The following is a 25,964-nucleotide window of genomic DNA, read 5'->3' as shown; positions in this document are numbered from 1 at the left end:
GGTCGTAAACATGTCCTGAGAAGAGGCAGCCTGTTATCCTCAGCCATTCAGAAGGGGCTTTTTACTGCAGGCAACACAATGAGTAGCATGACAATGATCTCACATGAGGGAAGAGACTTTTAAGGAGAGAGATCCAACTTAATGTAGCAGACTTTCATGCTGTTGGTTGTTTGGGTTATGATGAATTCCATCTTTAGTCTAACTAACATATCCAATATTGTATTTATTACAGCTGCACCTTCACAACTGAGGCTACATGATGAATGCTGCACGTGTTTCGCTTCAGAACTGTTGTGGTTTTATTCTGTTTCTCTGACCTCACTGCCCCACCAGCTGCCAGAACCTCGGGGTGTCTGATTCTTGGAGTAAACTTCACCTGCTTTGGCATGGTGGCCTCAGCAGCCACTTTTCTCAACTGTTAAAATAAAGCGTGCACAGCTACCCATACTGCTGAGAAAAGCTAAAAAGTTACTTGGGTAAAGTGTAAAACTTTATCAACCTTTGGTCATTGTTACATTTTCCACCAGCAGCTGTTCCCCTTACAAACTCAGCAGATATATTCAGCCTCTACTGTCTCAGGAACGGACTGAATACTGAGATATTTTATTTAAGAAAGAGAAAAATGACTCGACTGAATTATAAACATTTATTTATTAATTAACAGAAGTTGATCTTGAGGTTGGAAAGATCCTGACCCACTTTAGCCTACTGACACTGCTGCTGCAAAGAGAAATTCTTGGAGCTACTGTCCAGAGTGAGAAGCACAGCACTGTTAACTGCTGCCATCTAGTGAGAAAATATTGAAAACTATTGATTTAAGAAAACCCAATGAGTCTATCAGTTTCTTCTTATTTGTATTTGACAGTCAAGAAAAGTCAGAAAGTAGACATCAGGTATTAATTAACACGTTGGAACAGACTGTATGAGCTAACCATATATGTGTGGCAGATGGCTGTCTTTAGTCAGCATTCAGGCATAAACAGACCCCCTGGAGCACCCAGTGGGAGTAGTGCATAGTGGTGAACAGATCTGCCTCAAACACCAAGCCCACACCCATTGCATTTCTTCTCAAGGATGTTGTGTACACTGGTGTCCGCAGTGTATTCTGTGGTACAAACACACAAAAATACACACGAGTTAGGAGAAACAATGAAAACAGTGACCTAAAGTCTGGTGCAGAACTTTTGTGGTGCCTGTGGTTCACACCTGCAGCCGGAGGCGGTGTGCTTCAGTGGGGATAACTTTGAGAATGGGCAGTTCAACAACCAAAACCTTTGGTTTACTCCTCACTAGGCAGCCCTTCTCCACATCCCAGTCTGCTCCCTCCAGATACAGGCCAGACACATAGCAGCCTGAAGAAAAAAAACACAGTGAGTCTTTATAACTCATCACAAATCATGCTGCACAAGGGGAGTTTCGTGTCATTACCCTGTCCAGGTCTGTCACTGACTTCTTCTTCACTGTGGTACTGGGTCACCTGTGTGTACAGTGTGGAACGATCCAGGGGCCAACCATTTTTTCTGCATGCAGCTTGAACCAGAGCAGTGAGGTAGGACTCAGGGATGTGGAGACCTGATAACCACATAACCTTTGGCTCTCCCTCGTCCACCTGTTGGACACAAGATACACAAGACGTAGCACATGTACTCAGGTTGCTTGTTAACAGTTGTGTTATGCCAGAATAAAATAAGAGCCTACATAAAAGTGGTATTCTGTGATACTGTGTGTCTGTCCTCACCCAGCAGCTATACTGTTCATAACGCCTCTTGAAATGACTCATCCAGTTGCCGAGGGACTTAAGAGTGTCAGGTGCCAACTTTTTCCAAATGGCAGGAATGTGACCATTGAAAAGTGCCCAAGCAACCTCATCCAACTCGCTGCTCATACCGACTTCACCAGCCAAGGCCTAAGAGACACAATAGAATCAGAACAAATCTAAACCTCTCTGTTTATTTTCCCAGTACCTTGATGTGTACTACTATTCCTCACCCTCTGCAGCTCAGCCAGAGAACGCTGCATACGGACCACTAGTTTATTGAAGCGTTCTAGCTCTTGTAGCAGCACCACTGAAGTTGGAGAAATGTCCATCCCAAACTTTTTACGGATCACATCCATGTCGAATAACTTGGGCAGCTTGTTCTGAATGTCCTGTGCCACCTGGCTGATGTATTCATCCCTACTGATGCTTCCACCAGATTCACCTGAGGCATAAGAGTGTGTGTGAAGGCTATAGGAGAGGAAACACTTAACAGTGTATTGGCTACTTCTGAAAAAGAGTTATTACTCCTAGAGGTGAAGTGAATATGAAGGTGAGGTTTCATATCTTTAAAGAGATGGAAATGCTAAACCATACCTGTCTGAGGCTGCAGGTCTATTAGATGAGTCCACATGTCTTTAGCTGCCTGTGTGTAATATCCTATGCCTGCATTAGAATGGAGGCCCATTACCTCTGGTGTGTTTGCCAGCGGCATTTTCTCAATCTCATCTGTAACACATAACACTGTAAAGTTAGTGTGCCATGGCAGATAATTTATTTTTCTTACATTAAGACACTGTGAAGTACGGACCAACATATATTTTCTTGGGCCCGTTAGGAGGAATCTTGTAATCTACATCCTTGTTACTGAAGAAGTAGAAGCACCGAAAGGTGTAAAAGAGGAAGTCTCCAAAGTATTCTTCCATGTAGACAGTCAGGATCCTGCGGTCAAAGCTGTCTATGGCTCGACCACCATACATCACCTGCAAAACATTAAATATTCATTTTAAACAAGAGTCAGTTGACAGAATAGATACTTTAGTTTATTAAAACACTATGAATTTAGCCTAACCTCCCCAATAAGATATCTGAGACTTCCCCAGGGAATATTGCTGTCTCCCTGTTTGTGAGCTTTGGTCAAGTAGGTATTCAGGATCTCCATACACACCTGTGAAGTTTGGTTATATAGTTTAAAGCAAAGAAAAATAGATAAAATATAACTGATTTAACACAGAGATATTACTCCTGTGCCACTTACAAAGAAGTCAGACTCGTTGAAGTCATAGGGGACATTCCAACCTATCTTCCCATATTTGCGTCTCTCTTGCACTACTGCATGGAAGAAGGCCAGCACATATACCAGGCTGCGGAAAGCAGGATGTGGACAAGCAGTCAAGGTGTCATGGGAGATTTTAGAGTATGTGGCTCTCATGTTGAGCTTGAGACCATTGGGGGGTTCAGTCACCACCTGTACAGAATAATAAAACCATAATGACAACTTCAAAATAATTATCGTGATGACAATGATATTTTTAAAAGTATTGTTGTAGTTTTTCAGTAACAAAGTTTTAACAAGCCATATGACAATAAGATAAGACATGGTCTAAATTACAAGGTTATCCTCTACAAACAATTTAAAGAGAACGCTGCTCAAATTACAGATGAAACATGTTCCACCTTTAGAGACTTTTGCAGGATGCCAATAGGGAAATTCTTAATGGGGTTGGTGGTGACCCACAAACGGAAGTTGGGGTTGGGTTTGGTGATTCTCTCTAAGGACTTCTCCAGCTCCTTTAGCCACTTCACCAGCAGGTGACAGTTCTGTAACATCAACCACTGACCACGGGAGACCGCCATCTCCAGCAACTGCAGTGCCAACTTTATCAAAAATACAAATATTATTACACTCATCTTCTTCACTGTTTTGTAATTACTTAGTCTATATACTAACTATAGTCATATCACCTAAAGCTTAATGTCTGTGATATGGAAAATCAGTACCTTCTCTTGTCCTTGGCCCATAGCAAGGAACTTGAACTTGCCACCAAAGCCTGACTTCTCTGCAAGTTTCATGAGGTCACTGGCTGGGTCAGAGCCAGGGCTCAGGATGAAGACAATGGGGGAGGAAGGTGTGCTCTGCTCATAAATTGCATCTATGCTGATCACAGGGGGCTGTACATATCTGAGTACAAATACAAGAAAACATGTGACTAGACATTTAAGTTGCATTACTCAAAGAACTTTATTAAGAAGGAAATTCATTTTTTGTTTTGCTTCTTAAAGCAGCTTTGTGCTCAAAAGAAAGGAAAAGGACTCCAAAAAACTCGTTCTCTATCTATTGTACAGTAGAAACACTTTACATACACTATATAGAGCACATATAGAGAATATCTCACTTCTCGCCCATGGTGACAGTGACATATTCAGTCACAGCTCTGTAGACTCTATCAACACGGAAGCAGCGCAGCAACAGCAGTTTCTGAAAGGCTGACAGGTTCTCCTTGTATTTCATGGGGAAGGGAGCCTGTTCCAGTTCATCTAAGTCATACCACTGATAAAAAAGAGGGTTAAACTCTCAATCAATTAAGTAATATGCATACAGTAATTCCTGTCACTGAGGTCACTTACAGACTTCCAGTCAGTGGAATTTTTCTCCACATCATCAGGCAGGGAGCCAAACGGTTCAGGGAAGAGTTCTGCAAGTTTCACTATGTCCTCCCAGCCCTGGTCTGAAAGCCAGTCACCAGGTTTTTTACGCTTGCTTTTTTCCAAAGATAGATTACCTTTGCACATGAACATGAGAATTAGCTTTTAACACTGTGCCCATACACATTTAATATACTTCAGTGTTTTAGAGGAGTTAAACTTCTCTGAATATCTCACCTTTGATGAAGAACTCCAGCTCTTCCTGAGGCGCCCTCCCTTCTGCCTGCTCAATCTTGATGGTCATGTTAAAGGAAAAGAGCAGCTTGTGTCTCTCAAACAGACCTGGGGATATACAATCAGTTAAGACCCTAAAATCAACAAACTAAACATAAATACAGTTGTTTTCAACATATTCAATTTTTACCTGTGCAGCCATAGTTATAAACACTGTACGTCAGAGTGTTCATGATGTTCTTCAGTCTTTGGTGCAGGACAGAGTCAGGCAGGGATTTGCGCAGTGAAAGGTCAAACACTTCCAGGTAGGAGGTTAGAGAGTACTGATACATGCTGTTTACTAGAGCCATTTCTGTCAGTACAAAGAACAGAATAGCACCTCGTTTGGCTGCAGGTCGGTAGCCATCTCTGAGTTTATCAATGTCCATAGATGTCTTTTCAGCCAACTTTAGTTTCTCAAATACCTGATGATGACAACATGAAAAAAGGAAAACACTAGGATTTATTACTACAGTGAAACTATTCCATGGGTTCACTGACACTTGCTGTATGCAAACTGACCTCACTGGCTTTCAACTTTGTTTCCTCCAATGTGTGAACCAGCTCTGTGTTATCCAACATGTTGCCTGTAGATGTGGCCAGCTCTCTGAGCAGAGAGTCCCCAAGGTTCTTTAGTAGCTTCTTGTTGTTGCTTGTCTCTTGGATCAAATGTTCACGCTGCTCCTCCAACTCTTTCTTTTCAAAGCCCATGATAACACTCAGCAGCTGGTCTTCTAGACCCTTAAGCGTCACTAAATGTCACATACATACAATGCATGGACAGGAACGGAGAAATTATTTATTACATGCTGTTAAAATGTCACAGATGCAAACTATAGTTCCAGTTCAAAGTATCTTACCAGTATAGTTAATGACCATGGCTTTTCCAAAAACAGATGGAGAATATTTTGGATTAGCCAGTTTGGTATTGAGATATAGTTTAAAGTTTGGATCATAGTCCACCTCTTTGTCACCCAGCATGATAACCTGTCTGCCCTCCGCTCCTTTTACATTCTTTTCCAGGACATTATCAATTACAGGGTCTATGTACTCATCAACATCTTGGAAAAAGGAAAGGAAAGCCATATTTGATGGCCATCTCTAGTTGCTTCAGGAAGTCTGGATCATTGAAAGATGAGATCTGGGGAAAAAAAGATGATCAGACTGTATGTCATTTGCTGCTGGGTAGATGTCTGATGTATCTGTCATGTCTGGGAAATGTGAGTAGTAATGATAAACCTCTAGTATGAAAGGCTTTGTACCTTGAGGTTATTATTTTCTTCCTTCTTCTTAATCCAGTTGAGGGCTTGCTGTTGAGGGTCAATACACAATGGAAATCGGCTCCCTCTGGTTGTGAGGATTCCATTCTGTACTGACAGCTCATCTGGAGGCAAGCCTTCTGAGCCCCACCTGTATTATCACACAGTGTTTATTTGACACACTAACTAAGATAACTAACCTAATAATCCTTGTAGTCAGTAATTAGTTATTTGCCGTGAGCACACACTTCTCACCTGCTGATTTCTACTTCATCAGTAAGAAGGTTTTCCACTTTGAAAGGGTGGCTTAAGGGGATCCCTCTCTCTTGCACATTCTTAACCCATACTTGGTATACCATTACATTCCTGAAGTCCCAGCTGAAGGCCCCTTCATAGCTCAGGAAAGCTGCAGAGATAAGGCAGTCACCCAAGAGACGCACCCGTCGCTGCTTCAACTCCTCTAAATCTTGTGTCCACCTGTGTAGGGAGAGTTGAAAAGAGGCAATAGTAGAGCAATAGGTAGAGACGCAAAAGCATAAAAAATGAGATTACAAAAAACATTTAAGAAAATATTAGCAGGTTTGGTTGGTATTCTCCAACCAACCCTTACAGCCTCACCGCTCATTCTCAGAACTCAGGCCAGAGATGAGTTTGTCAGCAGCTATAAGTCTCCTCTCCATGAGCTCAGCCTCCTCCTGTAGCAGGTGTTTCTCCTCGATAGCTGATTGGTACTTCTCTCCAAGAGCCTGCAACTCTCTCTGGATATTACTAAGCTCACTCTGAATGCGCTCCAGCTCCCGTTTACTCTGAAAGAAGTTCTTCTCTAGACGTGCGACCTAAAATAAAAAATATGGCAGTTTTATCTGGGTTTCTTCTTGTAGAGCCATCATGTCATAGAACACAAACCCTACATTACCTTCTCTCTCTTGGGTTTTATCTCCCTGGCAACGTCACAATAACCCATGATAGCCTCAACATACTTGAGCATTCCTGACCCAGCTTTACTGATGGCCTGCATCTCTTCAAAGCTTGTCTGCAAATTCTTTAGGAAGCCTAGCCAGGGGAGAGAAAAGAAAACAACTGAAGCACACGTGAGAAATGTAAATGTCACTATTTGATACACGGGTATAATTATTTTTATGGATTTCCACCGATCATCAAGCTGACTTACCTCTGACAGTCCTGACCTGGTTGTTATTTATGGAATCACAGTCCATCTCCATCAGTGAACGCAGGAAGTTGGCCTCAGACATCATCCCTTTGGCTGACTGCCAACTGATCTCCTTGTAGCCACGTAGCACCAAGATGCACTCACAAACCACCTGCACCTGTTTAGGTGGCTTTGCAAAGGATCTGCACAATGGCAGACAGAGGAAAAAAGGCAGGAAAAGGTTAGATAAACAGGTTAAGCTCGAGTCAGTTGCATAATTTAAAAGTAGACATTCTAAAATATTAACAACATCCTATAGAGTACCTTTTGGGTTGTCATTCGTTTTTCGATACAGAGATTTAGTATTGGTCTATCTGTCTTTGTTTAGTATGGTATTGTCTATCTCTTCATTCATCCTGATGAATACAGAATGCTAGCTTCTTCAACAACAGAATGAAATGACGCTCCTAGTTAGTCAGATTTACCGGATCTCTGTGACATCAGATTTTTCCAGGTCTTGCAGGGCATTGCGGGCTGCCTCTAATGCTGGCAGAGCCTCAGCCAAGGAACTTTCTGCTTCTTTTTTCTCAACAGCAATCACTTTGTTCTGCTCTTCAATCTCTTTTGCTTTTTCTTCTGCCAGGGCCTTCTTCTCCTCAGCTAAAAGAAAAGGGTTGTGATATGCAGTTTGTGTCAGCTGTGCTGACTTTAAGAAGCCTACAGAACACTTGTGTAGTTGTTTATTTGAACCCTAAATTAAGAGATGTGGATGCATACTGACCTACAGTTGTGTTAGTGGCAATCTCATCCAACAGGGCCTCGCAAGCTTTGGACTTTTCAGCAAGGACCACCTTCTGCTCTGCTAGCTTGACGTTCAGCTCAGCCAGCTGTTCACTGGCTTCCTTCAGTTTATCTAAACCTCCTTCCAGACGTTTACACTGAGCTGGAACAGGAAACAACACACTAACAAAGTAATGTCAACTCTCAAATTTTTACAAACCTGTTAATTCACAGAAGCTGTGTGGTAGAAGCACTGGGTTTTGTAACATGTTCTCACCTAGGATAAATTGGTCCTTTTCCTCCAAGAGGTTAGAATAGGTATTAATGAAGTCTAAGTAGTTCTTTGGTGTAACAAAGTTACTACGTCTGAGTTTCTGTTGGAATAGCTTGCTGTATTCATCCACAGAGCTATGGACCATGCATACATGAGCTATTACTTCAGCAGAGTGTGCCTCAGGAATCATTGGATTTTCACCTTTCAGAAGAAAAAAATAAACAAACAAAACTTTCAATTCCTAAAACATTAGCTAGATGTAGAGATAATATTCCTGGTTTCATTACAGCTAAATAAAGTAATGAACACCCTTAAATAACTATCTGAAAACAAATGCCTCCTTAACGAATATGAAATGTATTACACACCAAGGAAAGACTGAGCCACTGCAAGTAATGCCTGTGGAGGCCATGGCAGGAACCAGTCTATCACAGTGTTGTTCATCAGTCCTGAGAAAAACAAACACTTAGCAAAACAAAATCAAAAATGATATTAAACTTAAGCCTTAAAAAAACTAAAGCCTGACAGTGTATTTCACCTGGGAAGTTCCTGCAGCGTGTCCTCAGGGTGTCTCCCACTGGAGACATGCCTAAAACAATGTGTAGATTGTTGGCACTCTTGTTGACAAAGTACTGCCACACACTCTCTTTAGAAGGACCTGCTCCCATTTTAAGAGCCTCATCACGAAGCTGGTTGAGGATGGACTCCTTCTCATCATCGGGGAACAAGGCAGGAACAATACCTACAAGAAAGGGAGCATGATCAGAGAACTACTTCTGTAGCTTTTTTAGAAAGACAAATGTGGTGTGAGCTCAGAGCTTGCAGCCTGATTTCCAACCTGAGGTGAGCATGTTGTTAATGAGTTCCAAGAAACCTTCCTCAGCAACATGGGCATCAGTAAAGAGGAACACTGTCTTCTTATTTTCAATGCCAAGCTTCATATACAGTGTTTTTAGGTCATCACGGAAATTTGATTCATTGTAACCTCTGCTTAATGTTACAACAAATACCTGGGAAAGACACATTCCATTACCAGACTAAAAGATTAATGTACTGATAAAAAAATATTCAAATTCAAGACATGATATCCTAATGGTATTAAATGTAGCATCTTGTGTACACATTTCCCCCTACTTGACATAACACATTTAATTGTTTATAATTGTTTGCATATTAGCTTTTTACATAAGCCTGAGAAATTAAAGCATTTGTTTGGAACAAGTGTTTTTTACAACCTCACAGTCAGCAGTGAAGGCAGCAAGCTTTGTGAGCGACTGCTTGCCGGAGCCTCCCACCCCAACAAGCAATGCATGGCCTCGATCAATACGGATAATGCGGTGCAGCCGGGTCAGATGTTCCAGAGCATCATCAAACAGTACTAGGTTCATCCTCGACATGTTCTCATTATATTCCTCTAAAATCTCCTGCAGAATGCAAAATAATATACTTAATATAGTTCAGTATTTTTAAGTACAGAATATAAATGAATATATGTTTGTCATATACAGCATTAGACTGAGGCCATCATTTAAAGCCCACATAATAACTTGACAATACCTGAAACAAGGCTTTTGAAGCATCATAATCCTGTATGTCTTCATAGACCCTTGGTTCAGTCTCACTGAGGGCTGTCCTGTAGTCTCCAAAAAGAATGGGGTCCCTCATAACTGCCTCCATGTCTGATTTGAAATGCTCTTCTGTCAAGTTCCTTATGTGGCCTTGGACCTAAAGGCAAAAAAACGAATTGGGTTCATTTAAAAACGGCAAAAACGCCACAAAACCATTTGGTATACAGTAAATTTGAACACAATTACTAAACAATATCATGTTGTACTTGTCCCAGTAGTCAATACACATAAGAATAAAGAGTGACTCTCTACTATTATTATTAATAATTATTACCAGGGCTTTGTCAGTTTCATCAATGAGTCTGTCATGGAAGATTCTCAGGCACTCATTTCTCCAGACACGCACAAATTGGGTGACAGTCAAAAACCTGGTAGGGAGACATCAGGTAAAACAAAGAGATTAAAAAACACACTTCTACCTGCAACATATTTGTAAATATGTTGGGAATGTGCTGGTTCAAACCTGTCAGGTTTGGTGAGGATCAGTCCATTGTAGACTCTCGACAGATCTCTTAGATTGAAGATATAGTGAAACTTGGAGGGAGTGGGTGGCATTTCTTTGATGATGGTGTTGTACAGCCCCAAAGTGCAGAAGGTGACTTTATCACAAATCTTCTGTATGGCATCTTCAAATAGCTAAAATAGTTCATCATATTTATTAACTCTGAGCAATATGAATCATTAACATTTGCAAATGTATGCAATTTATGTGACAAATAAATACTAACTCTGGTGTGGCCTTTTAGAATGGAGGCATAGATAAGATGGAGGGACTCCAGTGAAGGGAAGGGGATGCTGAAGACACTGAATAGTGAAGTGAATCGGGGATCCACCTCATTTCTCCCACCTCCTGCCTTCCCCATCGCAGCCATAAAGCCAAGATCTTTTAGGTTTTTGTAGTTAAGCTCCTTTGCTCTGTCATATAGGCCTCCTCTGTCTAACAACAGCTTTAGAAGTGCAATAGGTTGTTGTGTGCCGTAACTATCCACCTGGAAGTGTATACAGTATATTACAATAATGTTGAACATACAAAAGCTGCCATTTCCAGAGTAAAGGAGATAAGACACTTGGTTCAGAGGTTGCATCAGGTACCTTTGGCATGTTCATGTCATCCATAAAGACCAGTAGCCTCTTTCCCATAGGAGGCCCATAGATCTCTTTGGTCCTTTTCTCCACACTGGCCTCCAGGTTCCTCTGAAGGTCCATTGAAGTGGTTCTGGATGAGAAGTTGATGATCAGAGTAATCTAGAAACAGAAGAGAAGAAATTATTTTAGCTAAAATGGCAAAATGTTGGACAATACGGTTAGATGGTAAACTCACTGTTGTATCTGTATTGAGGCTCTTCAGGAAGTTATGAATGGTTGCAGTTTTGGAAGTGCCAGACTCTCCAACCAATAGCACTGGCCTGTTAATCTTCACCATCTGTTCCAGGATCCAGTTGGTTCTTGTGGTGTCAATAGTTGGTACTACAGCAAAGGATGAGGAAATCAAAGTCAAAGAGGGACACTGGGATGACAAAAAAATTTTAATCAATACATATGTATGCTTGATTTTTTTGCTTTACAGAATCAACCTTTACCTAGAATATCAGCAAACTTCATTTCAGGATTGTGGATGTATTTGGTAACTAGGGAACTCCAGGGAACCCATTTTTCTTGAGTTCCATCAAAATGGAAATCATACAGAGTTGGGAGGTATCCTGTATGGATGCAGAAACTTTGTTATCAATAATAAGGTAGGAAATGATGAAAAGACTAATAAATAGTCTTTTCATCATGATTTATTCAATGTAACACAATGAAGCAATTTGTCTCAAAATCCTGTGCTTTATAAAACTGTTTTGAAAAAATATATGGTATAATATATAACAAATTCTTGCTTGTTACCTGGAATTTCACCAGGTCCTGCCAGGGCTTTCTCATCATGCACTGTGTTTAAGCAAGACAGCCTTTTGATGAACTCATCAAATTTGATCCTGCCACTGTCCAACAGTGTAGCCCCTAGTGAACAGTACAGCGCCTCTAGGAAGTAACACTCCATGACATCAGCACCGCTGATCTCTCTCTCAAGAAGTGCATCCAGTGTCAAACACAGCTGAGTCACCTGAACAGACAAACGCATGCACAATTAAGTAGTCTGAATATGGGAGTAGACTAATCTTCATTCATTTCTCCATGCAGAAATACAACAGTACAGGCAATAGAGTACATGTGTGCAAAACAAAGTTAACGTACCATGTTCAGATCTGTCTGAGGGACAACCGTTTTAAGTTTTTGGCCCTGTTTGCCATCAACAATCCCCTCAACAATCATGTCAATAGAGCTGTGCACATATTTATCAAACAGTTTGTTGAGCACTTTTTGTTCCTGTTAAAAAATAAGTGTTGAGGCAGTGTTGAGATATAATCGAATTATATACAAATACAATTACTACATTGTGTAAAAGTTGGATTTTTTCTTTTACCGTGTCAGGTCTATTGTTCACCCATCTCTGCCAGTAAGGGGTGTATCGCAGGTTTTTGGGGTCAACGAAAACCATACCACAGCGTGAAACAGTAGCAGGGGAGGCATACTGTAGATCTCCAACCTGTGACAGTTAAGTTTTATTAGAATATGCAGTAAAAGTTGCAATATGTGTTTAGCTGACTACAATCCTTCACATGGAGACAAACCTCGAACAGTAGGGCACAGTGACTCTGTAAACGGATCCGTTCTCCATTGGCTAGAGTGAGGAGTTTATTATCATCCATCACCGAGTTCATATTTTCGACCCAGAGAGCATCCACATCCCCATCAAACAGGATGTACCTGTGTGTCAAACTACATACCTTTATGTGGTATTGACATATTCTTTCAACAGTTAATTTAAAATGAATTGACATTTCTGGCATAAAAGTTATTAAACTGAATAATAATATGTCTCCTTTAAGTTTTTTGACCTTCGCTCTTGTTTGTCAGTAGGCTTGTTGATGTCACGGAAGATGTTGGATAAGATCCCATCAGTCCAGTCTCGAGTGTCAGGGTCCAGAATACCATAAAGCTCAATAACACTCATGGCCTTAGGATTCAGGGGATACATCTTGGTGTATAATCCCAATCTGATGAGGAAATAAAATAAAGGCTAAGGTTGTTCACACAAAAGATCAGTAAGGTGGTGTAAATGTGATGTAAACTGACACTGACTTGGTCTGAGCTTGACATAATGTGCTGATCACCACTGATTTTCCTCCACCAGTTGGACCTACAATCATAGTAGTGTGTCTGGTCATCATTGTCTCATACATCTGCACCACTTTATCCACCTGAAATTATAGAAAGAAAGAAATAAAAATCCTAAACCCTCACATGCTGAAACTAAACATTTTCCACTGAAACTCAGTTGTCTCTAAGCAGCAGTGTTTAATTTGGGTAGAAAAGTTTGTATTTCAAAATAGACCTAAACTAGACACCTGGTTAGGCAGTATGACATATTTGTTCTCTTGCAGTATCTGTTCCACAGCATCATTGAAGTTGGGATAGCGAACACGAGGACAATCCAGGCCAGGAAACAAGTCAGATATCAGCCCGAGGAAAAGAGGCACATCCTCAAACACAAACTTTGGCAGATTCATGTCCCTGAGCGCACGCATCAACACCACATCCTGAAAAAAGGAAAGATGGAAAAAACAAGGAACAATACTATTATTAAATCTCATCTAAAAAACACATTCCCAACATTTTTTTCTGTAACACAGGAAGCACAGTTGAGCAACTGAACTTCAGTGTATACCTGAGGGATTATCAGTTATTGCGAAGTTCAATACTAACTTAAACAAAATGTTTTCTATACATTGTATTAAAGTGACACATGATAAATGTTCTTTGGTCTCTACCTCATTGAGGTCTGGTGAGCCCCTCTTCAGCTCTCCTGCCATCACTAGGACAGACTTTAGAGCACGCAGTCCAAAGTCATAATGAGACTGCTTGGACAGCTGCTCACGGGCCAATTTATACAGCACTGTCATCTTCTTTGCCAACACCTGAATTAAACAAGGGAGAAGTGTAAAAATACTCATTAAGAACTTAATGTATAGGATGCATAGGTAAGCAGACAGTAGTCAGTAGAGTTACACATTTTTAGTATAAAAAAATGTCTAATTATAAATACTAATAACATTACATACATACATATAATGATGTTCAAATGAATGTATTATCAATACTACCTGTTTGAGAACACTAATACATTACTTCACTAATATATATATGAAAGCATCTGCTCAATAGTGACTATGTAATATTTAGTCTGTGTGTGGATCCTCGCCTTGGCCATTAGGAAGCCCTCAGAGAAAAGCATTATTTCACAAATCTGCTGCAGATCAGGCACAATGACAACCACAGGCCTGAAGAGAGCTTTTACTGATTCTGGCAGCTCTGTGCGTCCAGCATAACCTGGGTTCATGGTGATGAAAATGCCCATGCGGTCATCCAGGCTGATCTCTTGCCCTTCAAACTGATATGCATAGTGAGAAAGAGATGGTTCAGGGGGAATAATGTGTGCCATGTTTAGGTTAAAAGACAAGTCATCATCTGAACTTATATATTTATGAAATAAAAACAAAACAAAAAAACTATTCAGGCATCTTAATTCAGAATAACCATAACATACTTACTTGAAACCTTTTAACATGCAGAATGAGAGCATTGCGGATAGTCTGAATTTGGGAGGAGATTACTGACAACACTGAAGCGTCAATACGATTAAACTCGTCAAAGCAGCCCCAAGCTCCACACTGAGCAAGGCCAGAGAAGATCTTTCCCACAGCCTGTGCACAAAGAAGAAATGAACTTAAGGTAAAAAGCTAGTATTTGTGTGTTTTTAGTGGTGTAGTATTATTATTATTTATCCAGCACCTGCACAGAAGAGCATGAACATACCAAATCCACACATTCTTGATGATTTCAGACACTCATTATTACGCATTATTCAAGAGGTAAGGATGCATTTTTTTAATACGTCATACACTGTGATGTACCAACTAATCTTATTCTAAATACATTTGTTTTTATAAATTCAGGAGCTGCTTCAGTGTTAACTTGAAGCTTTCTTACCATGTAGTCCATGCCCTCACCACAGTTAGTGACAACACACAGCAGGCCTAAAGCCTTGGCCAGATCTTTGGTGGACTCTGTCTTGCCTGTACCAGCAGGTCCAGCAGGAGCTCCACCAAGGTACATGGAGAGGGCCTGCATCACAAATACACAGACATCTTGCATTCAAAACAAGCTGACAAAACAATTTGCATGTGTATGCTTGGGATTTTTATTATTACATTTTGTTGAAATAAATTTGCAAACCTGTGTGAGGGTGAGGTAGATGCGGTCTGTTAGGGGGGTTATAACCAATCGACCATTCAACCCCATGTATTCATATCCATATGAGAATGAAGCACTGCACTGACGCACAAATAGGTTGTCATGTTCCCGAACCCAGTAGAATCTTAACTGGCTTTCCCACTCAAACTCTTGTGCATCCATTATACTGGAAATAGAATGAAATTTTTATTTTTTGGTTTATTTTCTGGTAGTTATGTCAGATAAAGAAAAATCTGGCATAGTTTACATTTACCTGTTTAGTACAAAGCTGTCAACAATGTCTCTTGCATGGACATCAATGATAAGCACAGTGTTGATCTTTCGCCTGTCGTTTTTTTTCATAGGTTGTGTAATGCGTGTCACCAGTTCATCAATCTGTTGGTGCATTTTCTTAGCATAGTTCTTTAGTGCATGCTTTTCTCCCTTTTTCACATTTTTAAAGACATCCTCTACCTCCCAGGTCCACCACACTTGATTTGCAGCCAGTACCACCATGCCCTGGTACAGCAACATCCAGTCCACCCTTGGAGACACAGGAAGGATAAATCTAATGTGACACATTTAAAGTGAAATTGGTAAAATCACATATGCACATGAAATATCTACACACCTGCTCCTGTCTTCACAGTAGTGGAAGATTGCTTCCTTGGTGATGAGTCTATTAGTGCTCCTCATCTCCAGTAATACTCCTGTCATCCACTCCTCCACTTTCCCCTCTACTGGGATGGGCTTCCTTAGCTCCATCACTTCTCCCTCAGCAGACACCATAGCTCCAGCTACTGTCTCCCCATTGCTTTCTACATCAAACCTCAGAGATGCAATGTTGTCATACATCTTGTGGAAGAAAGACAATAAACATATCAAGCAAAGTGATTCACACAATTTGTAATCCTCCTCATTTGTGCTTTCAAATATAATGCCTTAGGTCTTTTCCTTCCTCCTTGTTACCTTGATCATGTGCTCCTGGACACAGGCAGGATCACTACTCCCCAAGATGCTAAGCAGTTCATCATCAGAGATGAAGAAGAAACGAGGAAAAGCATTCCTCTTGGAGTCCAGGTAGTCATTAAGACTCTTCTGACACCTCTCTAAACCATCACTCAGGGCCTGCAGGTCTGTTAGCCGGTTAGGAATCAGGCAGCATCGCTTAATGTTTGGGCCCTTCACTGTGTCACTAATTATCTACACAAAAAAAGTTTAATCATTTGGAAACACTTTGAACCAAAGTTACATGCAAGTGACAGAAAACATAAGAGCAATTTGACCTGCCAACCCAGACACAGAGTAATTCCCTTTCATCAGATGCTACAGCCTAACTCACCTCTTTAAACTTTTTATCAATATTATCGAATTTTTTGGCTTCCTCGGGTAACTGAGAGCGAATGTCTCCTCCAATGAATATGCTCTCGAGATACATCCATTTTCGTTGTACCAGTAGCCATACCTGTTCAAGAAATATTATTCAGGAGGGGTTTTATGGATCAGCTGAAGTGTAATGGGAGATTTGCTGGCTCTCACTAACCTCTATGGTCTCACTGATAAGTGACAGGTCTTTTTCCCATTGTTGTATAGTAGCAAGAAAAGGTCCAACAAAACGGCTGCCTGCCATGCTCTGCAAGTTCATGGCATCGTTGTCCACATTCAGCAGGATCTCATCCACTGCACCCAGAACATAACCACGTTCCTGGGTGCCTTTAAAATATGGCTGCACAATAAACTTCATATTTTCCCAGGTCTCCACTACCTCTTTTACTCCCTAAAAGCACACACACACAAATTCATACACAGGTAAAACATGTTTTATGAGATTTATGACTATGTTAAAATAAAATAACTGATTCCAGATTGAGATCATTCACAATAGATAGCTTGCCTTTTCAATACTGAGCTCCTTTACAGCTGAGGTGACAATGTCACCAATGACATTTGCATATTTGTGCAACTCCATAGCAAACATATTCTCCAACGTGAAGCTATCAGGGTTCATCTCAAAGCTAGTGTTAGTCCTATCCATCAGTTCCTTCCAGTGTCTGCAAAATATAAAAACACATTCATCTTTATTTAGTACTTCATTTGATGTATTCACAGTATATCATGTCTACATACTTTTTCAACACCCTCTACTTCCTTATTAAGTGTCATTTTGATGTGTTAAAGTGTTACATTTTTAGTTAGGTTCTGGTGTCAAATTACAGACTAACCTGTCTCTGAGGGCTTCATTTTTTAAGTCCAGCAGAAGAGGCAGAGACTCTTTGAATTCCTTCATACGCCCTTCAAGAAAAAAGGCCACTGGCAATGCCCTTACATCTTTGGGCAGCTGCCTCAACCTTTTAATGAAACCCTCAACTCCCTCCTGTAGCACCTGAATGTTTAAATCCACCCACAAGGTCTGAGACCACTCTGCCTTAGCATCCTGAAAGATACAAGTACAAAAATATAAAATGTGTTCAGTAGAATTATATGTCTATTTGTTTGAGATCAAAGTTTTTAACTGACAGCTACCAAATCTCACCTTTTGAGCTTTATATATGTCATATATCTGTCTCAAGCCCTGCATGTCCTTCTGCATTCTGATAACCTCTGGGTACATGGTGACCGGTAGGTCCAACAGCTTCTCAGCATTAGCAAGCTCCTGTCGTCCTGCAACTATCTTAGCCAGGTCTGACTCATATGAGCCCATGATGGAGAGTCCTGCCAAAAAGAAGTGACTAGTTCTTCCAACAATAATTCATATTTATCATTAGATATTATTGTTTTAAATACTGTATAATAACAAAAAGAGGGGTCATGTGTACCTTTATCTAAATCATCTCCTACTGCTCCAGGGCCATGCATATTGAAGCTTTCAGCAAAGACTGACAACTCCTGCTTGAACTCTTCAATCTTCTCCTCTGTAATCTTCGAGTGTAATGAAAGGAGATCAGGAGTACAATTGTAAATGTATAATTCCAAAATTTGCACTTTCTGTTTTCTGTGTAAGAACATTCTATAAATTTAATGTTTTACCTGAGTAAATGATTTTTTTACGTCTGTCAGACTTCGATCTACTTGTCTAGACTCCACAAAAAGGTCACTCCACATCTGGTCAATTTTGGCCACCAGCTCTATTTCCTCTTCTTCAACCTACACATAGAAAACAGAGTAGTTTAAGGCAAAGAAGTATGCTATGCATTCCAGGGAATTTTAAAAACACACTACCTTGATTTTGTACATGGCCAGCGTTCTGTATCTTTCCTTGATATCAGTGAATCTTATTTCCACATCTAGAGACATGTCCCTGATGCTTGAAATTGTGCCAAGGACAGACTTTAAATTATCAAATGAGTCAGGGCTCTGTCGCAGCTTTGTAGAGAGTTGCTGTTGTATACAATAAACACAAAGATAAATGCCACATATAACTCAAAGAATATATATTAATAAACCAGTGTAGAATCATTCTGTACCATGAGTTCATCTCTTAAGTTGAAGAGATCTTCTTTGACAGGCTTGTTGAGCAGGCTACCCAGTGAACTGATCCAGGACTCAGCAATGTCCTGCACTGTGTGAGCCAGAGGTGCAAGATTTAGATGAATGATGTGGTCATTCTTAACGAGAGGTTCCAGCATCACCTCCTGATGGATACGTGCAAGGAACTGCAGCTTATCATCATACATGACACAGGATGGCTTTCTTGCAGCAAACTTTTCATTTACAATAGTTTTGTTCCTTTCCCAGAGAGGGCGGTATCGTTTCCAGTGGTTAAGGTACCGTTCCACCGAATAAAGTAGCTGCTTAATGTTCTGCGATATTGTCATGGCGCTCTCATTTATCTGAGGATGCTGCCATATATCACTACAGAAGTTAAATGTCACTAACTCATCTTCGCCACTCACACGTTGTGGAGGGCACTCGATACAGGTCCCACGCATCCAACGCACAAATTGCTGAAATGCAAAAATATGGGCAGAGTCAAGTCATCTGTGTTACGGTGTCATTAATACTGTATTAATATTAGCAAAACTACAGTTATACATAAGAAAAGCAGGATGATCCCACCTTGGTGCTCTCTACACAGTCTCTGATACACTGCATGATCAGCCAATAGATCTCATTGCTTTGGGGTTGAAGCACAATCTTAGGAGCAGAAAGGATGGCATCAATTTGGAAAAGTGCAGTATTTCCCATTAGTGCCATGTCGAAGGCCTGAATACTCCTAAATGTGAAAGTGAGCAACAAGGTAACAACTGTGATTATGACTATTCATTCATGTCGATTACTACAATATTAATGCATTATGTACTGTAATTACCTAAGCACCATCTTTATAAGGGAGTCTAGCACCTTGTGTTCCCAGTACTGGTAATAGTCTGCCATACATTTGGCTTTGCCACTGCTGGTTTCCATAATCAAATGTTCTGTCTTAGTGATGAGGGGTCCAATGTCAGCATACTTCCTACTCAGCAAATTCACAGTCTTGGCCCGCTCTCGTTCAATGTGTTCACAGAACTCCTTGACACCTTAAAAAACACCCACAATTAAGCTGGAAATTCCTCCACTGGAACATAATTACTATGTCCAAATTATATTTGATTAATTCTACCTGGTAAGTCGTTCGGTTTTTCTGGGACTGGAAATTTAAGTAAGTTGGCCATTGCTATAGATTGCAGTCTGGAGTCGATATCTCTCTCATTCTTTTGAATCTGATTGACAGTTGTTTCAAGCTTAGATACAACCTGAGTGCCTCGGTTGATGAAATCAAGGATACCTAAAACCAAAGATTCGTTACTCATATTTAATTTTACAAACAATATTAATCTCATCAGGTTGTGTATAAAATCATGTTACACAGAAATTTTAGCATCCAGATGCACCATACCCAAGGAATTCCAGTTGAGTCTTTTGCATCCAAACTGAATCTCTTTGTTGACTACTTTGATCTTTTGATCCAGCATCATGAATTGGGCCTCACTCAGGCTGTCCAACACAGAGTGGTAGCAGTTGACAAGATTGTTCAAGTCACCAACATACCTAAAACCAAGGTTGAAACAGGTCAAACCAAATATTATATTAATCAGCAGACTTGGTTCTTGACTGGTGAGTACCTTTACCTAATGAATGTGTGCTCCTGTAGAGCAGCATTTTGAGCCAAAGAAGACACAGAATAGCCCAGTGACACAAGGTTGGTTGTCTCAGAAATTATTTCTTTTATCTCTGGAGCAAAGTTGACAATGTACCGCACACCCTTTTTTAAGCTGCCTTCTGCTGGTAAAGCATCCTTTAAAAGGAAAACACCAAAACAAAGACATTTTTAATTTGGGAGTGCATGTATTTTGCAGATTATTGAGTGACACTTACAAGTAAGGAAACAGCAGAATATACATACCAGTTCTGTCTGTAGTAGGCTTTCATTAGTGACCAACAGGGGTTTTTTCATTAGCAATGGCAAGTTGCGTTCTGTCTCAGTCAACCATTGCTCATACTTCTTCATCTCATATTCTCGGATCCGTATTGCTATCTCCACATACTTGTCCTTGGCCTGAAAAGGATGCCGCAAAAGTCATGTAAAGGTTTTAAATATCATCTGATTTTGATATATACACAAATTACAGAATATTTATGCTGACACATATAGCTGTGCAACAATGAGATATCTCACCTCTTTGCACTGTTCACCATCCATTATCTCTGGCACATCCAGAAAGGGAAGGATGGTGTTTTTAATACGGTAAACAAGAGAGCGAACCCATCTGATGGATCCCGCCACAGGAGGCTCATTCTTATTTAGCGGTGGTTTATCCTTCTTTGCCTCGAAAATGTCATTTATAATATCCACCTATAAAAAAGGCAAGACTTAAGTATTCCAAAAACCTAACCTTATTCAAATTTCTAAATTTAATAAACTGGCAGCAACACAACATAAAGCATTCTTTGATGTCTTTCTAATCAATTTTAACTGGTTAAACTAAACCTTAATGTATCAGAGTTTAAGCTTTGTATTAATCTAACAAATGTTTAAAATAATAATATATTTAACTGCAAAGTCAAATATCAGCCAGCACTTGATTTCAATACTTCATCTCAAAGTACAGTACCTCTTTGCAAAACTGGACCAGGATGTCATTAAACTTTCTCATCAAATGGTTGTTGATAGCTTTTCTGGAGCAGATGTGTTTGAATTTCAGGAGCATTTTGAATGCAGCAGTTGAAGAGCGCAGGGTCCTAAAAGACTGATCAATTAAGTTGATGGCCTCTCCTTCAATAGCCTGTGAAGACAAACATAAAAAATGAATAGTTTTGATAAGGTTCAGTGCAATTACAGTTCTTAAAATTAGGCAACTATCTTGTAGCAAAATGACAAATATGAGGGTCATTCAATAAATAAGGTGAATTTTTCGGTATAAGGACTTCTAATACAGATAGAAGCTTACTTTTTTAAAATTTTGTTTTACTTCTTTTTCACATGGATTTAATTTCTTTTGCAGATTAAAAAAAACCTTGAGAGTTTTGGCGATTAACAAAAATGGGCGACCAAGAAGCATGCTCCAGGATTGAACAGCGGCCAGTTATCAAGTTTTTGGTTGCTGAAGGGTGCAAACCCGTTGAAATTCATAGGAGAATGTCAACTGTGTATGGTGCCACATGTTTCAGCCAAAAAAATGTCTACAAGTGGGCTAAATTGTTTAAAGAAGGACGGAGCAGTGTTGAGGATGAATGCAGGCCTGGGAGACCTACAGAAGTGTGGTCTCCTGAGGTGATCAAATCAGTCAATGACCTCATTCAGTCTGACAGAAGGGTGACAGTGGATGACATTGCAAGGACTTTGAAGAGAAAAGTAAGCTTCCCAGTAAGTAAGCGTCTATCTGTATTAGAAGTACTTATACCGAAAAATTCACCTTATTTATTGAATGACCCTCGTACATTGATACTACTATGCTTGATTAAATTAAGTTGGTATAGAACACACACCGTTACACATTAACTGCTTAAACTCTTAAACTCACCTGAACTGTAGAGTCAAAGTTTTGCATGACCATCTTCCAGCTACTGATCTTACAGATGTTGAAAGGATTAAAGCGAACTTCTTCAATAGGTAAAACCAGACCATCTACTTTGCACAGTATCTCATCAATGCATTTTGGGTCACCAGTCACAGCTTTTAGCTCTGGACCAAAGATGTTATAGAACTCCTCCATTATCTGCATGATGCAAATACACAAGCTTTAAATGTATTCAAGTATTTAGATATTGAGTGAGACAGCAGTATTTATCAAGTACATACTGTATACGCTGACCTGCAAAACATTGTACAGGTCCTGGCAGACAGAAGCCATGTAATCAGTCATCTCAAACAGCCTCTTGCGGTCAAATTCCCAGCGTGGCTCCCGTCCCGATTCTTCAATTTCAGCACGCACCTTGAAGTAGCTGGACTTCCACTGGTCCAGAACCTGCTTGGCATCATGCACCTTGGATTTCGCCACTTCCCTCTTATCTCTGTCCAAGGCACAATTATTGTTTAGTTGTACTGAAATTACAGAACAACCTATTTGAATGAATGATTCTGAATGGTTACTGGATGATACTGACATTGCAAAATATAAATTAATTAATAAATTAATTAATAAATTAATTTCAAAGTGTCTAAAATTTGAAACTCAAATGTAGAATTTCAGTGTATTCATACATACTTAAATAATGCGTGGACATCAATTACTTGAGACACACGTTCACAGAGCTGCCAAGCAATGCGCTCCATTAGCGGGACCATACGCTCATTTGTGTTATAGTGGCAAGAGATAATCCACATAATTTGCAAACTGGTCATCAGAGGGGGTATGGTCTCCAGGATCACACCAAAATTTGCTCCAGTAGCCAGATTCTTATTAGAAAAAAGAAGTGAAAATAAGCTGAACAATTCTGTACTATTTTGATTAAAAACTATTATTAATAATCAATGTAAGAAGATTAGGCATTTACACAGTTTTTAAAAGTGCAGCTCACCATGAAGTATCTTTCTAGTGTCCTGAGATAACGCGCATTATCATCTGACTCTGCACGATATTTAGAAAGTTCAGCAACTGTTCCTTCTAGGGTCTGAACTATGCTTGAATCGGCTTTGGTCATCACCTCCAAGATCTTGTTTACCACAGGTTGTTTCAGCTGTTCACCCATAGCATTGAAGACAGATGCACGCTCCTGCCAAAAAGTTATCTCAGCCATAGGGCCAGGAGCCTGCAGAAAAATAAGTAGATAAAAAAGTAAATGTTTGACATTGATATGTACAAATGTATGTTTTGTTCTGTTTAATAATTCCTTTTTAAGTTGACAGGGATTAGACTATAAGGAAACTCGCAAACCTGTGGCTTTTTGTTTTGCTGCTCCTCAATAACAACAGTAATCTGAGTCTGCCAGTTCATCAGACATTGCTCCAACTCCTCCACTATCTTTGGATTAGAAAGCAGCACATTCACCTCTGGCTCCAGATCTAGCTCAGGGATGTGCAGCACAATCTCATCTGCAATGATGACAGTGACATTTAGATTATACTGTTTATTAAGAAATGCTATGAAATAAGCATTAAAATAAGCATCAGTGACCCATATTCTATTTGTCTGTCTGCTTTATAAAAATAAAGTTAAAAATATCGGAATGAATATTGTATTAAACTAGCTTTTTCTCATTTACCAGTTTTTATAGCATAAACTGAACTGATGCTCACACATAGTGAGATAATATTTTATAGTGAGAAAAGTCTTCTTGCAGGAGAATCAGCTTTGAAAGTGAGAGGAGAAACAGGGAAAGCTGATAATTTAATTTTAATTTGATTGCTCATCATATAACTGAAGAAAGAATGAACCCTTTTTAATGTATGTTGCCATGCAGTGGTTCAACAATAACATATGAATAGTGGTAGTAGCAGTAGTAGTAATACAAATAATATGCCTAAAAATAGGTTTAGAACAGACCTTGAATCTGAAGTTGCTGGAGGGTTGTGTTGATTAGTCCCAGAAATTTGTAAGTCATGTTGAGCAACTCATCACGAACCATGAATTGCTCACTTGACTTTGCTTGACTCGTTTCTTCACCCTCTTCATTAGTTGCCTCCTGGGGAGAAACATCCTCTCCTCGATAACCTCCACCAGTTACATTTATTTGGTGGGCAGTAAGCAGGGGTATATACACCTGACAAGACAGACAACAGAAATATGCCTCCTGTATATTTTATTAAAAAAATGAAAGTTGTAAGACACGTGGCTGATGGTTCATAATTTAGCTGCTTCTACTGATGTTTTTACGTAAAGTTATGTTTCTGACTGACTGATTGCTTTTGTTTGTCAATTGTTTTGACATTTTACATTGGCAAGCTTGTTCTGCAGCACACGAAGAGGGTCTCCACTGTGCATGCCAATGTCAAACAGCCTTGGCATCAGGATATTGGCCTCATTTATGTCCAGTGGTTCAACAATGGTATCTGTAGCACAAAAAAATAATTGGTTATTTCTGGCTTTAATGTGCTGTAGGGGTCTAAAGATACTTTACTGTAAGAGTAATTTCACCCTTTGCGTTCCTCAGAAAGTAGAAGACACAGGATTTCAAAAATTTCTCTGGGTATTCGTTTACAGCCACATGAAGTTCAGTGCGATAGACCAGTTGAACCTCCGTCCTCTGAAAACCAGAAATGGTGTAAGTATTTTTAATGTCTCTATCACCTCCATCAATTATACACTGATGAATATTTTCAAACACACTCACAATTACAAAGTAATTAAGACAAGATGGCTTAAATAATTTTTTTGATCTCACATAGCTGGGACTTGGCTCCTTGGTCTTCCTTGAGTGTGAGCTGATCTCTGTTGCACTTTTAGGCCAGGACATGTCATCAAGATCGGAGGAGTCTCCATCTCCTCTCACTTCTGAGGTTATAAAAGGTGATGGATTTCCAGATATTAACAAAATTCAAAACACAGCAAGTTACTCAAGCTATGGAAACATGTTTAATCAATGAATGCGTGATTATAAATACTTACAACATTGTTATATTAAGTAAATTTAATATTCACGATTTGCCTTTAACGTTATTCTGTGACCCAAATGCTAACCCATCCTCCTCCTCAGCCAACTTACCAACTGGAATTTCAACTTCAATTTCTTCCTCTCTAATAGTTTTGAAAAACAGGAGACAGGATGGTGAATCTTCCTCAGAGACAGCATTTAAAAAACGGAGAACTTTCTGCTCTTCCTCTCCATCTCTCCGACTGAGTAGTTCGTCGAAACAGTTGGGACAAGGTGACAGATTGAAACCGGCACATACCGCCCGTCGGATCCACTCCACTCGTAAGTCGTCGTGAACCATTTGTTTTCAGTGGTCACTAGTTAACATTCAGAGAATGACTTGACTACTTTCTTTTCAACAAACTTGCCGTCAAGACAAACTTTGTCATATTGCCGTGTTGTCAGTAGTTAGCTTTAGCAGCTAGCAATGTGTTGTGAGGCGCTCTAGTTGCCTTGGCAACGTCAAACGTCTCGCGCAGGGAGAGAGACTTGGGGGAAGTTTGTTCCCATAGTTTTGACTGAAAGGCAGCGGCCTGCTCACTGCATCACTGCATCACTGCATCACTGCATCACTGCATCACTGCCAGGCACCTCTTTACCCTTTGTTACAGAGCACTGCGTTATTAAATGGGTGAAAACCATTTTACAACACACATTATCAATCCTAAATCCATGGTTTTAAATGCCATGAAGGAAGTGTGGATGCACATTCAAGCCATTAATCAAAATAATCCAACTAAATATAGGCTTACTTCTATAGCTGGAAGTGTTGGTAAAACAAAACTAATGTCAATAACCTTAGGCAATAAATCCA

At 39.9% G+C, this 25,964-nt stretch overlaps 1 protein-coding gene across 1 annotated transcript; it reads right to left on the bottom strand.

Moving 5' to 3' along the window:
• Positions 1-681: 681 nt before the first annotated feature.
• Positions 682-25,545, bottom strand: dnah10 (dynein axonemal heavy chain 10). The gene is given in 79 exon segments (XM_026342800.1): positions 682-1,105; positions 1,207-1,352; positions 1,429-1,609; positions 1,739-1,906; positions 1,990-2,201; positions 2,354-2,485; positions 2,568-2,739; positions 2,829-2,924; positions 3,015-3,224; positions 3,434-3,634; positions 3,758-3,938; positions 4,153-4,307; positions 4,385-4,539; positions 4,640-4,744; positions 4,827-5,100; positions 5,198-5,427; positions 5,536-5,743; positions 5,745-5,816; positions 5,938-6,085; positions 6,190-6,411; positions 6,553-6,770; positions 6,851-6,987; positions 7,106-7,287; positions 7,570-7,744; positions 7,866-8,027; positions 8,142-8,339; positions 8,507-8,587; positions 8,677-8,880; positions 8,977-9,148; positions 9,374-9,562; positions 9,696-9,863; positions 10,041-10,134; positions 10,230-10,402; positions 10,495-10,755; positions 10,859-11,011; positions 11,088-11,233; positions 11,347-11,466; positions 11,654-11,870; positions 12,002-12,133; positions 12,231-12,353; positions 12,439-12,574; positions 12,706-12,864; positions 12,950-13,068; positions 13,216-13,407; positions 13,639-13,785; positions 14,070-14,258; positions 14,419-14,571; positions 14,858-14,992; positions 15,104-15,287; positions 15,375-15,644; positions 15,732-15,955; positions 16,070-16,303; positions 16,443-16,565; positions 16,644-16,877; positions 16,995-17,151; positions 17,323-17,534; positions 17,634-17,812; positions 17,917-18,019; positions 18,128-18,244; positions 18,320-18,478; positions 18,565-19,044; positions 19,157-19,313; positions 19,410-19,617; positions 19,701-19,865; positions 19,977-20,128; positions 20,209-20,375; positions 20,484-20,636; positions 20,757-20,933; positions 21,193-21,363; positions 22,102-22,296; positions 22,393-22,591; positions 22,786-22,976; positions 23,099-23,329; positions 23,455-23,612; positions 24,064-24,280; positions 24,454-24,569; positions 24,655-24,763; positions 24,902-25,011; positions 25,223-25,545. Coding segments are annotated over 79 exon segments (13,731 nt in total). The 5' UTR covers positions 25,452-25,545; the 3' UTR covers positions 682-958.
• Between the last annotated feature and the right edge of the window lie 419 nt (positions 25,546-25,964).

The sequence above is a fragment of the Anabas testudineus genome, chromosome 9, assembly GCF_900324465.2.
Source record: "Anabas testudineus chromosome 9, fAnaTes1.2, whole genome shotgun sequence".
NCBI classification, from domain to species: domain Eukaryota; kingdom Metazoa; phylum Chordata; class Actinopteri; order Anabantiformes; family Anabantidae; genus Anabas; species Anabas testudineus.
The sequence above is the reverse complement of the archived record's forward strand: the minus strand, read 5'-3'. Positions and strand labels throughout refer to the sequence as shown.